Genomic DNA, 15,170 nt, shown 5'->3' on the forward strand with positions numbered 1-15,170 from the left:
GACGAAGTTCAACAAAGATCCACCAACCGCCAACTCCATTCGGCGATGGTATGCGCAGTTTAAAGCTTCTGGATGCCTCTGTAAGGGGAAATCGACGGGTCGGCCTGCAGTGAGCGAAGAAACGGTTGAACGCGTGCGGGCAAGTTTCACGCATAGCCCGCGGAAGTCGACGAATAAAGCAAGCAGGGAGCTAAACGTACCACAGCCCACGGTTTGGAAAATCTTACGGAAAAGGCTAAAGCAGAAGCCTTACCGTTTACAATTGCTACAAGCCCTGACAAAGTCAAACGCTTTGAATTTTCGGCGCGGTTGCAACAGCTCATGGAAGAGGATGCGTTCAGTGCGAAACTTGTTTTCAGTGATGAAGCAACATTTTTTCTTAATGGTGAAGTGAACAGACACAATGTGCGAATGTGGGCGGTAGAGAATCCTCACGCATTCGTGCAGCAAATTCGCAATTCACCAAAAGTTAACGTGTTTTGTGCAATCTCACGGTTTAAAGTTTATGGCCCCTTTTTCTTCGTTACAAGACACGTGTATCTGGACATGCTGGAAAATTGGCTCACGCCACAACTGGAGACCGACAGCGCCGACTTCATCTTTCAACAGGATGGTGCTCCACCGCACTTCCATCGTGATGTTCGGCATTTCTTAAACAGGAGATTGGAAAACCGATGGATCGGTCGTGGTGGAGATCATGATCAGCAATTCGTGTCATGGCCTCCACGCTCTCCCGACTTAACCCCATGCGATTTCTTTCTGTGGGGTTATGTGAAAGATTCAGTGTTTAAACCTCCTCTACCAAGAAACGTGCCAGAACTGCGAGCTCGCATCAACGATGCTTTCGAACTCATTGATCATTGATGGGGACATGCTGCGCCGAGTGTGGGAGGAACTTGATTGTCGGCTTGATGTCTGCCGAATCACTAAAGGGGCACATATCGAACATTTGTGAATGCCTAAAAGAACTTCTTGAGTTTTTGTATGTGTGTGCAAAGCATTGTGAAAATATCTCAAATAATAAAGTTATTGTAGAGCTGTGAAATCGCTTCAATCATTTGTAATAACCCCGTACATATTTGTTCCGCCTTTTTATCGTGTACAAGTACTGTTAGGTTTCACTGTGAAAATATCAATAGTCAGTGCGCCAGTGAGAAGCATTTTGTGACAGCGAGGAAGCACAGAAGTGGTTGGTTCGTTAAATCCCTCTGTGTAAATCAATACCATTATTATTGTTGTATTGCGCTGTAATTATTGAATGAAAAGTTCGTTTATTACGATAGTGAATATTTCAGAATTAGTTGTTTTAGACCATAAAAAAGGCGAGACATTTTGACCGTGAGGGCTATTCTTTCATTTATATCCATTGTTATGATATTTTTACCGTTGAAGCGTGATCTAAGGTATTTAACCAGAAGAACTTTTCTGAATTTAGAATGTTGGTCAAAGCGTGATCTAAGATATTTAACCAGAAGAACTTTTCTGAATTTAGAATGTTGGACGATTTCAAAGTAAGGATTTGGGTGTACGACTCCACTTATTTCCATATGTTCTGTTTTCTCTTCGACAATCAAAAGCCCCATATTGCTGTCACTGTGCCTGAGAGGTCTGTACATGTCTTTCAGTTCTTCTTCAGTTTCACCCAGCAACGCTATATAATCTGCACAAGCCAGGAGTTTTACTTCACTGTGTTCGCATCGGGGACTATTGTATATATGTAAATTACTCTCCCGAATAACTTTCTCTAATGCAAGACTGGATAGGAAACATGAAAGAGCGTCTCCTTGTCGTAATCCTGTTTTAATTGGGAGGGTGAGGGATATGGTTCCTCTGAACTTCACTCAAAATGGTTCAAATGGCTCTGAGCACTATGCGACTTAACATCTGAGGTCATCAGTCCCCTAGAACTCAGAACTACTTAAACCTAACTAACCTAAGCACACCACACACATCCATGCCCGAGGCAGGATTCGAACCTGCGACCGTAGCAGTCACGCGGTTCCAGACTGAAGTGCCTAGAACCGCTCGGTTACAGCGGCCGGCTGGGAGGCATCAATGCACAGTTGTATCATCCTAATGATTTTACTGGGTATACTAACTTCTCATAATGTGTTGTAGAGGCTACTTCTGTGGATGCTGTCATAGGCTCGTTGGAAGTCAATGAAGAGACAGTGGATGTTTTTGTTAAATTCCCAGTATTTTTCAAAAATCTGTCGTATAGTAAACAAATTATCAGTTGTGGAACGGTCTCTTCGAAATCCACTGAGCAACCGACTCAAAAGTAAAGCTTTGTCAATCACCACAAAGATGAAGATATACAACACTATCATCTGCCCCACAGTACTGTACGGTTCAGAAAGCTGGACGCTTACAAAGAATGAAAGAGAAAAACTGAATTTTTTCGAAAGGAAAGCAATGAGAAAAATCGGGGGACCTGTGTTGGAGAATGGCGTATGGAGAATTCGAAAGAACAATGAAATTTATCAGTTATTGAAGCAACGCACTGTCATCCAGAAGTTAAAAAGTAGGAGACTGCGATGGGCTGGACATGTGGCTAGAATGGAAGACAACAGAATCACCAGAACTCTTCAGGCAACAAGACCATTGAGCCGACCTCGTACAAGATGGAAAGATGACATAGAGAAGGACATCGAAGGATTATAAATTTCCGCTGGTTGGAGAGGGCGAGAGGTAGAAGGCGGTGGAAGCAGATCGTTGATTCAGCGTGTGATCTACAGGGCCTGTGATCGCAGAGAAGAAGAAGAAGAAAAGAAGCCAAGTGTTTGTATAAATTTTGCGTTTAAAATCATTAAAAAAAAGTCACCTAAGAGCATTACAACAGAAAGAAAAAAACTTTCCTTTCTCTAGAAAAAATTCAGGTCTGAAAGTATCAAACGATACCATAGAATTGGCCAACAAATTAAAATCAGAGGTAAAAGCTCAGTTACCTAAACTGCAGTCACAACTTCGCAGCTTGAAACTGAAAACAAAAATTACAGTGGATGAAAAATCCCACAGCAACTGGGGTACCAAACACGCGAAATTAAAACATAGATCTGTAATCTACAATATCTCTGCAAGGAATAAAAACTGGACACGTGCTGTGTGGAATCTTTTGTGCCCACTTAGTCTATGCTAGCGCCTCCTAAAATGCTAAAAGTATTCCTGTTGAATCAATCCGCGTGGAGCGAAGCCCCACCCCATTAACCGGAGCTAATTTACGAAAGAATTACATTTCAGTCCGCAACGGTGTCGACAGCTGTTGTTGAAATGCTTGTTTTGCGAATAATTTATTTTCGGCAAAATCACACGTACTTTCTGCACGGAATTGCCGGTTTTGTCGTTCACCGACGATTTTCATATTAACAAGACAAATTAGTTTCTTACTTAAAAAGTTAACTTAGGCAACTTACGTCAGAATTAAACTACAGTAAAATAAAGTTATGTCATACTATGAGATTGGCGCCATAGTTCATCCACTTAGAAAACCGCATTGTCCATGAATACACATGACGATGGGTCTGTGTATTAAACCGATCTCCTGGTGGGCTAAAAAGTAACTATTCACGGAGTACTGACATACGTAAACAAAATTTAAAAGCGTGCACGTAAGTACTTTAATCAGTAAGATGTATTAAATTACATTGAAAAATCCTCAGTTAGCGTCTTTTATGATAGAGATGTTATGCGACTTTGACGACAGGATACAATACGGATGAAAATAAATAGCACTTGTGTAACATTCTAGAATAGTTAATATTTGATTAACTGGTTTTCGTCTTTTAGGACAACAATCGGTACAAAGACAAGTATGTTTTGTTGTCGATTTAGTCAGACCGAGGATTCTTAGACTAGGTCCATCCGAAGAACCTCTCAACTGGCTGTCAAAGATGACATTTATTAACGTTCAACATAAGACTACAGACAGAAGAAAAGACTTCGATAAAAATGTAAAGTAAAAACTAATTAAGCTTGCTGAAATTTACGACACAATGAATTAACGAATTACATCACAAATCACATGCCACTAATATTAATTGGGGTTTGCTAAATTTATCGTTTCTTTCCTGAAAAACTTTACTAGTTTGCTAGGCAGTTCATTGAGTGAATATGCCAGAGTCGATAGTTTTTCAGAATTCTAGTCTGCATCCATTTTCTTGGGCCAAGTATCTTGCTCAGATTTTTGCGTTTAGGATATGTTCCACATCACCTTTTCTGCGAATTTAAGCGTTTCGCTACTAGCCTCCAGACCTGAAATTTATGTTTTAGTGCCTGATTTTGGTGTGTGGAAATGCGATTTTCCTTGTAGATGTTGTAGAACTACCAGTAAACTGTCCTAAGTTCTTACATCCAAATTTTCTGTGCCATTTTGTCTTCCCCTTTTGATTCAAAGGATTTCGGCAAAATTTATCGTTGATTCAGCGCGTGATCTACAGGGCCTGTGAACTCTCTCAATTTGTCGATTTTTTTTTCTTTATTTATTTTCAATTCCCCACGAAGGGGTCGCGCTGGCAGCAGCATGGTACGCTGCTCTACAGCATACAGACTTAAAAAAAAAAATAGGAAGGAGAAAGAAACAAGGAAAAACAGGCGATAATGATGTGTTGGCGGATGTGCCAACACCTTGTAGATGGAGGAGGCCGAAATGCACGCTATCTAACGCAGACGGGCGTGAATTCTGGAACAGGATAAGTATTGAATGCTAATAAGAAAAGTATGCAGCTCCTCGAATACTTAACTTTATTCCATCCTTGTTGTGAATACATCGTTCTTGATGAGACATTTCATACGATAACTATCAAACTATGTAAGGCTAATGGCGCCTTGCTAGGTCGTAGCCATGGACTTAGCTGAAGGCTATTCTAACTGTCTCTCGGCAAAATGAGAGAAAGGCTTCGTCAGTGTAGTCGCTAGCAAAGTCGTCGTACAACTGGGGCGAGTGCTCGTCCGTATCTCGAGACCTCCCTTGTGGTGGCGCTCGGTCTGTGATCACACAGTGGCGACACGCGGGTCCGACATGTACTAAATGGACCGCGGCCGATTTAAGCTACCACCTAGCAAGTGTGGTGCCTGGCGGTGACACCACAGATAAAATGGTGACTTATAGTGTAAAATGGCGTAAAAGTGCGGAAAGTTAAAACAGAAATCAAAAGGGGTTGGCAATGTTGATAAACTACAGAGGAATCAGACAAGTAACATAGTAGACACACAATTAAAAAACATGGCGACAGTCTGATTTCTGTTCGCAAGAGATAAAAAAATCACACCCAGCGACAGTATGATGGCTGTTCGCTACACTTCCCAAAAGACACAACACGGAACACTCACTGGAAAAACACACAGTGTAAAACACTGCACGAAAATGGCGGCACAAATGTGGCACTCCTGAGCCAAGGCAGATGGGGGGGGGGGGGGACCTGGAGGAGGGGGAAAAACAAAGAGGGAGGAGAGGAAACAACGAAAAAGGGGGTGGAGGAATCAAGGAGGGAGAGGACTAATAAAGGGGGTGGGGAGGGGCAGGGCAGACGCAAGATGGAATGAGAAGAGGCAGAGGAGGGAAATGCAAAAGGACTCGGGGGAGAGAAGGGGGCAGAGAGGGGGGAGGTGGGGAAAAAAGAGGAGGGAAGGAGGGGGGGGTTTGTCGATATCTTGCAGTCACTTTTTGAGTAGGCTGTTTAGAGTAGTTGTATTCGGCTTTCTTGAAGAATATTGCTCTTTCAGAGCATTCTTTGAGAGTTCTTATCAATTTTACGCCTGTCGTATCATCCTCTGCTAATATTCCCAGATCGAAACTATTATGCAGGGTGGTCCATTGATCGTGACTGGCCCAAATATCTCACGAAATAAGCGTCGAACGAAAAAACTACAAAGAACGAAACTTGTCTAGCTTCAAGGGGGAAACCAGATGGCGCTGTGGTTGGCCCGCTATATGGCGCTGCGACAGGTCAAACGGATATCAACTGCGTTTATTAAAATAAGAACCCCCATTTTTTATTACATATTCGTGTAGTACGTAAAGAAATATGAGTGTTTTAGTTGGGTCAATTTTTTCGCTTTGTGACAGATGGCACTGTAATAGTCACAAACGTATAAGTACACGTTATCACGTAACATTCCGCCAGTGCGACCGGTATTTGCTTCGTGGTACATTACCCGTGTTAAAATGGACCGTTTACGAACTGCGGAAAAGGTCGATATCGTGTTGATGTATGGCTGTTGTGATCAAAATGCCCAACGGGCGTGTGCTATGTATGCTGCTCGGTATCCTGGACGACATCATCCAAGTGTCCGGACCGTTCGCCGGATAGTTACGTGACCTGCAACAAATGATGATGCCCAAGTAGGTGTTTTAGCTGCTGTCGCGGCTAATTCGCACATCAGTAGCAGACAAATTGCGTGAGAATCGGTAATATCAAAAACGTCGGTGTTGAGAATGCTACATCACCATCGATTGCACCCGTACCATATTTCTATGCACCAGGAATTGCATGGCGACGACTTTGAACGTCGTGTACAGTTCTCCCACTGGGCACAAGAGGAATTACGGGACGGTGACAGATTTTTTGCATGCGTTCTATTTAGCGACGAAGCGGCATTCACCAACAGCGGTAACGTAAACCGGCATAATATCGACTATTGGGCAAAGGAAAATCCACGATGGCTGCGACAAGTGAAACATCAGCGACCTTGGCGGGTTAATGTATGGTGCGGCGTTATGGGAGGAAGGATAATTGGCCCCCATTTTATCGATGGCAATCTAAATGGTGCAATGTATGCCGATTTCCTACGTAATGTTCTACCGATGTTACTACAAGATGTTTCACTGCATGACAGAATGGCGATGTACTTCCAACATGATGGATGTCCGGCACATAGCTCGTGTGCGGTTGAAACGGTATTGAATAGCATATTTCATGACAGGTGGATTGGTCGTCGAAGCACCATACTGTGGCCCGCACGTTTACCGGATCTGACGTCCCCGGATTGATTTCTGTGGGGAAAGTTGAAGGATATTTGCTATCGTGATCCACCGACAACGCCTGACAACATGCGTCAGCACATTGTCACTGCGTGTGCGAACATTACGGAAGGCGAACTACTCGCTGTTGAGAGGCATGTCGTTACACGTATTGCCAAATGCATTGAGGTTGACGGACATCATTTTGAGCATTTATTGCGTTAATGTGGTATTTACAGGTAATAACGCGTAACAGCATGCGTTCTCAGAAATGATAAGTTCACAAAGGTACATGTATCACATTGGAACAACCGAAATAAAATGTTCAAACGTACCTAAGTTGTGTATTTTAATTTAAAAAAACCTACATGTTACCAACTGTTCATCTGAAATTATGAGCCATATGTTTGTGACTCTTACAGTACCATCTATCACAAAGCGAAAAAATTGGTCCAATTATTTCTTTACGTACTACAAGAATATGTAATAAAAATGGGGGTTCCTGTTATAAAATACGCACTTGATATCCGTTGGACCTATGGCAGGGCCATCTAGTGCGCCAACCATAGCGCCATCTGGTTTCCCCCTTCAAGGTAGCCAAGTTTCGTTCTTCGCAGTTTTTTTCGTTTGACGATCAATGGACCACCGTGTATATATACAGTATGATTGGGTTAGAAATGTCGCCGCCAAATATTATTTACCAGTATGATGTATGCATGCAGAGTGCAGCGACAAAGAAAATTTGCACCAGTGCTGGGTTTCGAATCTGCGCCTTCCTGCTCTCCAGTCACAGTGGCTTTGCACGACTGCGAGGACTACCATAGCGGGCTTCCCACCTCATTCCAAACTCCCATCACAGCCCCTTTACAAATTTGGATTCGTCACTTCAGTCTGCATATATACATCGTAGATATTTTAGGCTTGAAATAGTCTCTGGAAGCCTACAGTTTCGTTTGAATGTTGTTTACTTGTGCTGTGTTATTTAATTTCATTTGATGCGCCGGACGTTTGCCGCAGAGCCGTCGGTCAGGGGATGCGAGTGACAGGCGCGGCCGTGCTGCTGCTGCTGGTGGCTCTGGCGCCGTCCCCGGGGGCGGAGGGGCGGCGGATGCGCACGCGGGGGCGGACCAAGTCCCGCGCGCAGATCGGCCTCCCGGTCACCGGCCAGTACCGCGACGCCGAGACCGACAAGTACTACAACAACAACAACGTGAGTAGAATAGGAACAACAACATGTTGTACTGCAACAGCAAGAAAACTACAACAATAACAACATGAACAATAAGGACGACAACGACCACAATAATTCAAAAATAAGATGGGCACTACAACAACAACTGTTAATAATGCATCACTCCAACATCAGTACTGCAGCAACAACAGTAACAACATGATCAGTACAATAACAATTTTGAGGAACACCACCAACAACATGGACAGAACAACAACATAGGTACTGCAACAACAAGAAAACTACAACAACAATACGAAGACAGTGATGAGAAGAATAACTACAATAACAAAATGAGCGTGTGAACAACAACAACAACATGATCAGTACAACAACAATGCAATGACAGGAAAACTACAGTAATAACAACATGGACATCAATGACAACAACGACCACAATAATGCAAAAATAAGATGAGCACTGCAACAACAAGTATTATTAATACATCACTACAACATCAGTACTACAGCAACAACAGCAACAACATGATCAATACAATAACAATTTTGAGGAACACCAACAACAACATAGGTACTGCAACAACAAGAAAACTACAATAACAATACGAAGACAGTGATGAGAAGAATAACTACAAGAACAAAATGAGCCCATCAACAATAACAACAACATGATCAGTACAACAACAATGCAATGACAGGAGAACTACAGTAATAACAACATGGACATCAATGACAACAACGACCACAATAATGCAAAAATAAGATGAGCACTGCAACAACGACTATTATTAATACATCACTACAACATCAGTACTGCAGCAACAACAGTAAGAACATGATCAGTACAATGACAATTTTGAGGAACACCACCAACAACATGGAAACAACGACAACATAGGTACTGCAACAACAAGGAAACTACAATAGCAATATGAAGACAGTGATGAGAAGAATAAGTACATTAACAAAACGAGCCCAACAACAACAACAACAACAAAATGATCAGTACAACAACAATGTGGGGAAACACCAAGAACAACATGAAAACTGCAGCAATAACAATATGAACACAATTATGACAAGAATAACTACAATAACAAGATGAGCACAACAACAATAACAGCAAAAATACTAGAACATGAGTACTGCAGCAACTTGAACACAACAGCAACAACGCCACAAGAACAGAACAAGAACAACAACATAAGCACTTTGAAAAACACATGAGCACTACAGCAATGACAACATGAGTACAACAACAACAGGAGTATTACAAAAACGGGGACTTGTAGAACAAGACCAATGTGTTTACTAGAACAGTAACAACATGAGTGCGACCACAACTTTTTTCCTTGCAGTTAATGGAGCATCATCGTCTCTTCTCTGTGCAGTGTCACCAATATCCTTTTGATGGTGGTATGTTGAACACTGAATTTAAACCAAGCGAAAAGTTAACTTACCCACCCGTGTGTATTTATCTGCAATCTATAACGTTTATTGAATATAGGAGCATTAATTATACTGTAAATCCAGTCAAGGGACACACAGAACCTCGCTACACAAACAAAAGTTTGCCACAAGGATCCACTTTATCGCCTCCTCTGGTCACAACACTCGACTTCTGCTTTAACCACAGATGGTACTGACTGCAGCTTAATCAGGTGGAACTCACTGACACATCTCTATGTTATCATGGCATGGAGAACAACTACCACATCCCGCACTGTGATATCACGTGAGAACCAATTTTCTGAAGTGTTCACTACTGTGAAGATTACAACTCTCTACCAGAATGATGACACTGCTCGTAACACATGTGTCACTCTAAAAGTATACATACGAATTTTTACCAGTTAAACATATCATGATGTAATTAGTGTGTTTACGGGCAATACGAGTATTCTGTATGAGTCACTACTGTGTGTGTACAAATATACAGGGTGTCCGAAAAGTCTTTCCCTGATTACATAAATTGGTAAGGCTAGAAGAAAGATACAAATATGAAACTGGTGTCTAATTGTTTACAAACCATCAAAGTTTCTTTCACACATCAGTAAACTTCTACATGAGCACCCTCGGTAGCACGTAGCACATCTAGGCGATATTCAGTTTCCGTCCACACATTAGCCAACATCACTGGAGGGATCGATTCAACGACTGTGGTTATCCGTTGCCGCAGGGTTTCTAGATCTGATACAAGTGTTCGGTAGACCTCGTCCTTGACATAACCCCATAAAAAGAAGTCCAATGGGGTTACGTCAGGAGAGCGTGGAGGCCAAACCGTTGGCCCATCACGACCAATCCATCGCCCAGGAAAGGTCGTATCAAGATAGGCACGGACGTCCAAACCCCAATGAGGCGGTGCACCGTCTTGCTGAAACGAGACATCGGGGTGATACTGGAGCAGCTGAGGAACAGCATACAGTTGCAACATGTCCAGATACTCTGCAGATGTGACGGTAGCCTCAGCGAAGAAGAATGGCCCGATAATTAGATCGTGCAATAGCGCACATCAAACATTCACCTGTGGACTGCCTCTGGTGCACTCCGTGACCTCGCCAGGGGGTTGTGAACACCAAATGCCCACATTCTGGCGATTCACTACTCCACTGACAAAATAGGTCGCTTCGTCGGAAAAGGCAATTCGTCTGAGATAACCATCATCGTCCTCAATAAGAGATACCGTTTCGACCGCAAAGTCATATCGACACCTACTGTCAATGGGCAACAAGGCCTGAACGATTTGCACTTTGTATGCACGAAACAATAAACGTTTGTGTAAAATGTCACAGAGAGAGCTTTTTGCATCTGTAATTTACGTGAGGCCCTGCGCACCGATTTCTTCAGACTTCGCAGAAAAGACTGCCTTACAGCTTCCACCCAGTCTGCTCAGGTTCTCGGTCGACCAGACCTCGGAAGGTCAGCAACCGATCCTGTGTTCTTGAACTTCTCATACCAGGCTTTAATGCTCTTGACATGAGGTGGATTCCTTCCAAATGTTGTCTGGAAGTGTCTCTGCTCTGTGGTCGGTGATGGTGTCTCATGGTACCACAGGACACACTGTGCCTTCTCCTGATTGGTTAACATGGCTTCTTGGGCACTGCACCTCATCCACTACTCACCTACTGCGAACCTAAAACATAAAAAACTTTGATAGTTGTAAATAATCCGACACAAGTTTCATATTTGTGTCTTTCTTCTAGCCTGAGTTATCAATTTATGTAATCAGGGAAAGACTTTTCGGACACACTGTATGTGTCATTTAATTTGTAGTACGGGGTGTTCAAAAAGTCTCTCCGCAGTCCCGTACGGTTGTTCGCCTGCCTGGGTTACTTCCCTTCAAGTGGACTCTCCCAACATTCCACTGTTTCGCTTATCTCAGCCAGCGTCAGTAGTATCGTTGGTGTGTGTCGTTACGTGTTGACCTGAACGTTTACGTTTAGTTCCTTTGTTCGTTTGTTTCGTTTTCGTCACTGTTAAAATGCTAACCTTTGAAAAACGGGTATTTTTAGTCGAACAAGTGTTCAAAGCTGGCGGTAAAGACACAGTTTCAGTTCGTCAAACATTTAATTCAGTTTTCCCCGAGACAACACTCCCACATCGCGATACTGAGCGAGATTTGATTAAGCAATTTGGAAGTACGAGTTCAGTGATAGATGCACCGAGAAGTGGTCGTCCTAGCGTTTTGTCTGAGGATAAGCTACTCGATATTTCCGATAAAATGTTCACGAGTCCGAACAAGTCAGTAAGAAAACTCGCCCAGGAAATCGATGTTAGTGTCGGAACGGCCCACACAGCTGTAAGGAAAAAAATTTGAAGTTTTCCCATACAAAATGACAGTCGTGCAAGAACTGAAAAATACTGATCATGGCAAGAGACTGCATTATTGTCAATGGTTTAAAAATTTCGTTCAACAAAATGGAAGGGATATTATTAATGAAACGTTTTTCACTGATGAGGCATGGTTTCATTTATCCGGGTACATGAACTCGCAAAATTCTCTTATTTGGAGTACTGCAAATACATTGTGTATTCATGAGGAACCATCGCATTGTGTGAAAATAGGCGTTTGGATTGCAATAGGCACAGTTAGAAAAAGAAAGATTTAGATAGAGAACAAACAATGTATTTACCTTAATATTGTTCAAAAGTCATATTATATATATCAGTTCATGACATCCAGTCTTACAAATGTCCAAACTCCGCCATCTCTCTCCCCACATACACCACTGCTGGCAGCTCACCTCCAACCGCGCAACGCAACGCGCTGTTCACATCCAGCTGCCCAACACTACGTCAGACAACAATGCAAACTATCCACAGACTGCACACAGCACAGCCAGTGATTTTCATACAGAGCGCTACGTAACGTTGCCAATAAGAAAACATAAACAGCCTACTTACATAGCCCCCATGCTCCCCACAAAAAATTTTACAAACTGTCTTGGGCAGTGGTCAATAATGATTTGATAAAATTTATCATAATTACAATAACAAACATTTCAAATGCACACACTTATTGATACAATGTTGGTCACAAGCTAAAATTTTCACACAGCCCATAAAGACAGTCCTGATCATTCATCACAGTAAAATTGCAGTGTTTTTCTGAATGTCTGAGCAGTAAAAGAGAATGCACACGGAAGTAGTGGATTTCCATGCAGTCTTGAAGAAGTAGTGTTGTCGTTCCAACAGAAAGACAGTGCTGACTCTTTACATGCAGACAGGTAATGGGCCACAACAGAGCAAACCCACAGCAGAGTCAGTCGAAGTTTTGAAGAATATTGGTAGGTAGGTCATCACAGAGCAGACCCACTGTAGTCCTGGTAGAGATTACGGTATTGGTGGGCCACCAGAGATGCAGACCCACTGCAGTCCTTGTAGAAATAATGGTACTGGTGAGTCAGCGAAGGTGTAGACCCACTGCAGTCCTTGTAGAAATAATGGTATTGGTGGGCCATCAAAGATGCAGACCCACTGTAGTCCTTGTAGAGATGGCCAGCAGCCATCTGTTGTGACTGTGCAGGTGCACAATCACCATTGAAGAGTCTTGCAGATAATATAGCAAGTCCATGAACCACCACTTGTGCACTCACAAAGTTTTTGGGATTGTCCTTAGAACCAGAAATGCTGTTATCCAGTCCCTTGCTGAATTATTAACACACGTGCAAACACTAACAGTCCCTACTTCTCACACATTGTCCATAAACTATGACCAACAGAAATGTGTGCAGTGAAACAGAACTTACTAGTTAATAATATGATGAACTGGTGTCAATTACAATTTTATAACATAAGAATACAATTACAAAGATACAGAAAACATCATTAAAACCATAATAATACAGATAACATTTGTAGTAAAACAGGCTTTACAAAAGAATAGAAATAAACATGTACATCAGTGTTACAAGAATTATGACATAAGATCAGACTAACTTATGAAACATCAACTTCACACATGAGTAACAAAATAGAACAGATAAATAATGTCTAAACACCTTTACAAAGTAAATAATATAGTATTAGAAAAATTCTACAACATAACTCTTATTAGCTAAACACATAAAGACAGGAAAAACTCAAATTCACATAGTGTAATAACACAAAAATACAGGGCAGGGTTTGTTTTCAGTGTGACATTTGGTACTGCAGTCCACCCCAAAACTTCATTCCATATATCTTTCCTCTTATTTCAACATTTATTTCCACCAAAAAAATTATATCCAAGCATGCTTTCTGTATTTATATGTTCACACATTCCTTACCTCATTATTTATTTTCCATTATCTTACCTCATCATTAATTTCCAAGAAAATCCTACCTAAACCTGTTGTCCCTAAACCCTACTTTTTTGGTTCATATCCTCTTTCAAAATACTTTTTTGGCCAAACCATTTTCTTATAGCTTCTCAATGCATTTCTTCCAATTCATCACAACTTGTTCTCTTATGTGGCCTACCCCATCTTAAGCTAACTTAAATCTACTGAGCTCAGATACTAAACTAAGGGACGAGGCAATGCAGCAGACAAAACACTTAACACAAACAGCAATGACAAAAAAATGCAAATTGGCGAAGCAAGCAACAATATTACAACTAATATAAGGCAATGAGCAGCAAACAAGAAAAATAAATCAGTAGTAAAACTGGCTTAACAGAGTAATGTAAAGTGAAATTTAGTAGCACTATGCCTGGCAAACAGAAGCAGCAAATGTAATAACTTATATCTAAACATAACATAGCTCAAGCAGAAAAAATATTACAGTAAAAATGGCCATGTTTAATACCTATGTCACATCTTAACACTAGAGTGATGCATCACAAAAACTTACTCTGCAAGAAAGTTACCAAGTCATTAAAAAAATTATTTATGCAATTCCTGTGAAGAGAAATGTCTATTTGTGCTCTCTTTTCTAAGAAAGTACATAAACGTATTCTTTACTGGGTCTGTAGACAGAAAATAATAACCAATGCTGCAGTGCAGCTAGAAACTAGATATTAAAGAAAATGCGCAAATATGTACAAAGGAAGGCATGAAACATCATTTATTAGCCATATGGCATTTCATAAGGTAGTAAAAAAATCTCTCTACTAGAAAGACAGTAGTGTATAGACATAAAAATATTTCTCGTCATTTCATTAGGCAGTTCAGTAAATATAAATTAAGAGCTCCATAGTGTTATCATATGTTTTCAAGTTCGAGCGTGTCGTATTTGCGATGCTTTCTACAAAGGAATGACAATAGCGAGGATAATGGCCCCTTTTTTTTCACCTGTGCCTCTGAAAGGCACACACTAATGGCTTTTTCTCCAAGGGACTGTCGCGCAGGTGGGTGCCCATGACACATCACGTGAAGGTGGTCACTTAACTTTCTTACCGAAATATTTACACCAGTTTGCACTACAGTGACAGTCTCATACAAAAAATTTCACAGGTCGAGAATTTGCGTTGCAAATGTGTAGAAACAAAATTCTATGAATATAACAGTGTTCAAAAAGTTTTCATCGGCATTGTGATAC

The 15,170-nt window shown here is 41.5% G+C and overlaps 1 protein-coding gene across 1 annotated transcript in view; it reads left to right on the plus strand.

The window, feature by feature from the left end:
• The window catches only part of LOC126427174 (immunoglobulin domain-containing protein oig-4-like), a 37,779-nt gene that overhangs the window by 13,423 nt on the left and 9,186 nt on the right, over positions 1-15,170 (plus strand). The window contains exon 2 of the mRNA XM_050089401.1: positions 7,976-8,168. Coding sequence (XP_049945358.1) covers positions 7,992-8,168 — 177 coding nt within the window. The 5' untranslated portion in view covers positions 7,976-7,991. The remainder of the gene's footprint in view (positions 1-7,975; positions 8,169-15,170) is intronic.

The sequence above is a fragment of the Schistocerca serialis genome, chromosome 11 (assembly GCF_023864345.2).
Source record: "Schistocerca serialis cubense isolate TAMUIC-IGC-003099 chromosome 11, iqSchSeri2.2, whole genome shotgun sequence".
In the NCBI taxonomy this organism is placed as follows: Eukaryota; Metazoa; Arthropoda; class Insecta; order Orthoptera; family Acrididae; genus Schistocerca; species Schistocerca serialis.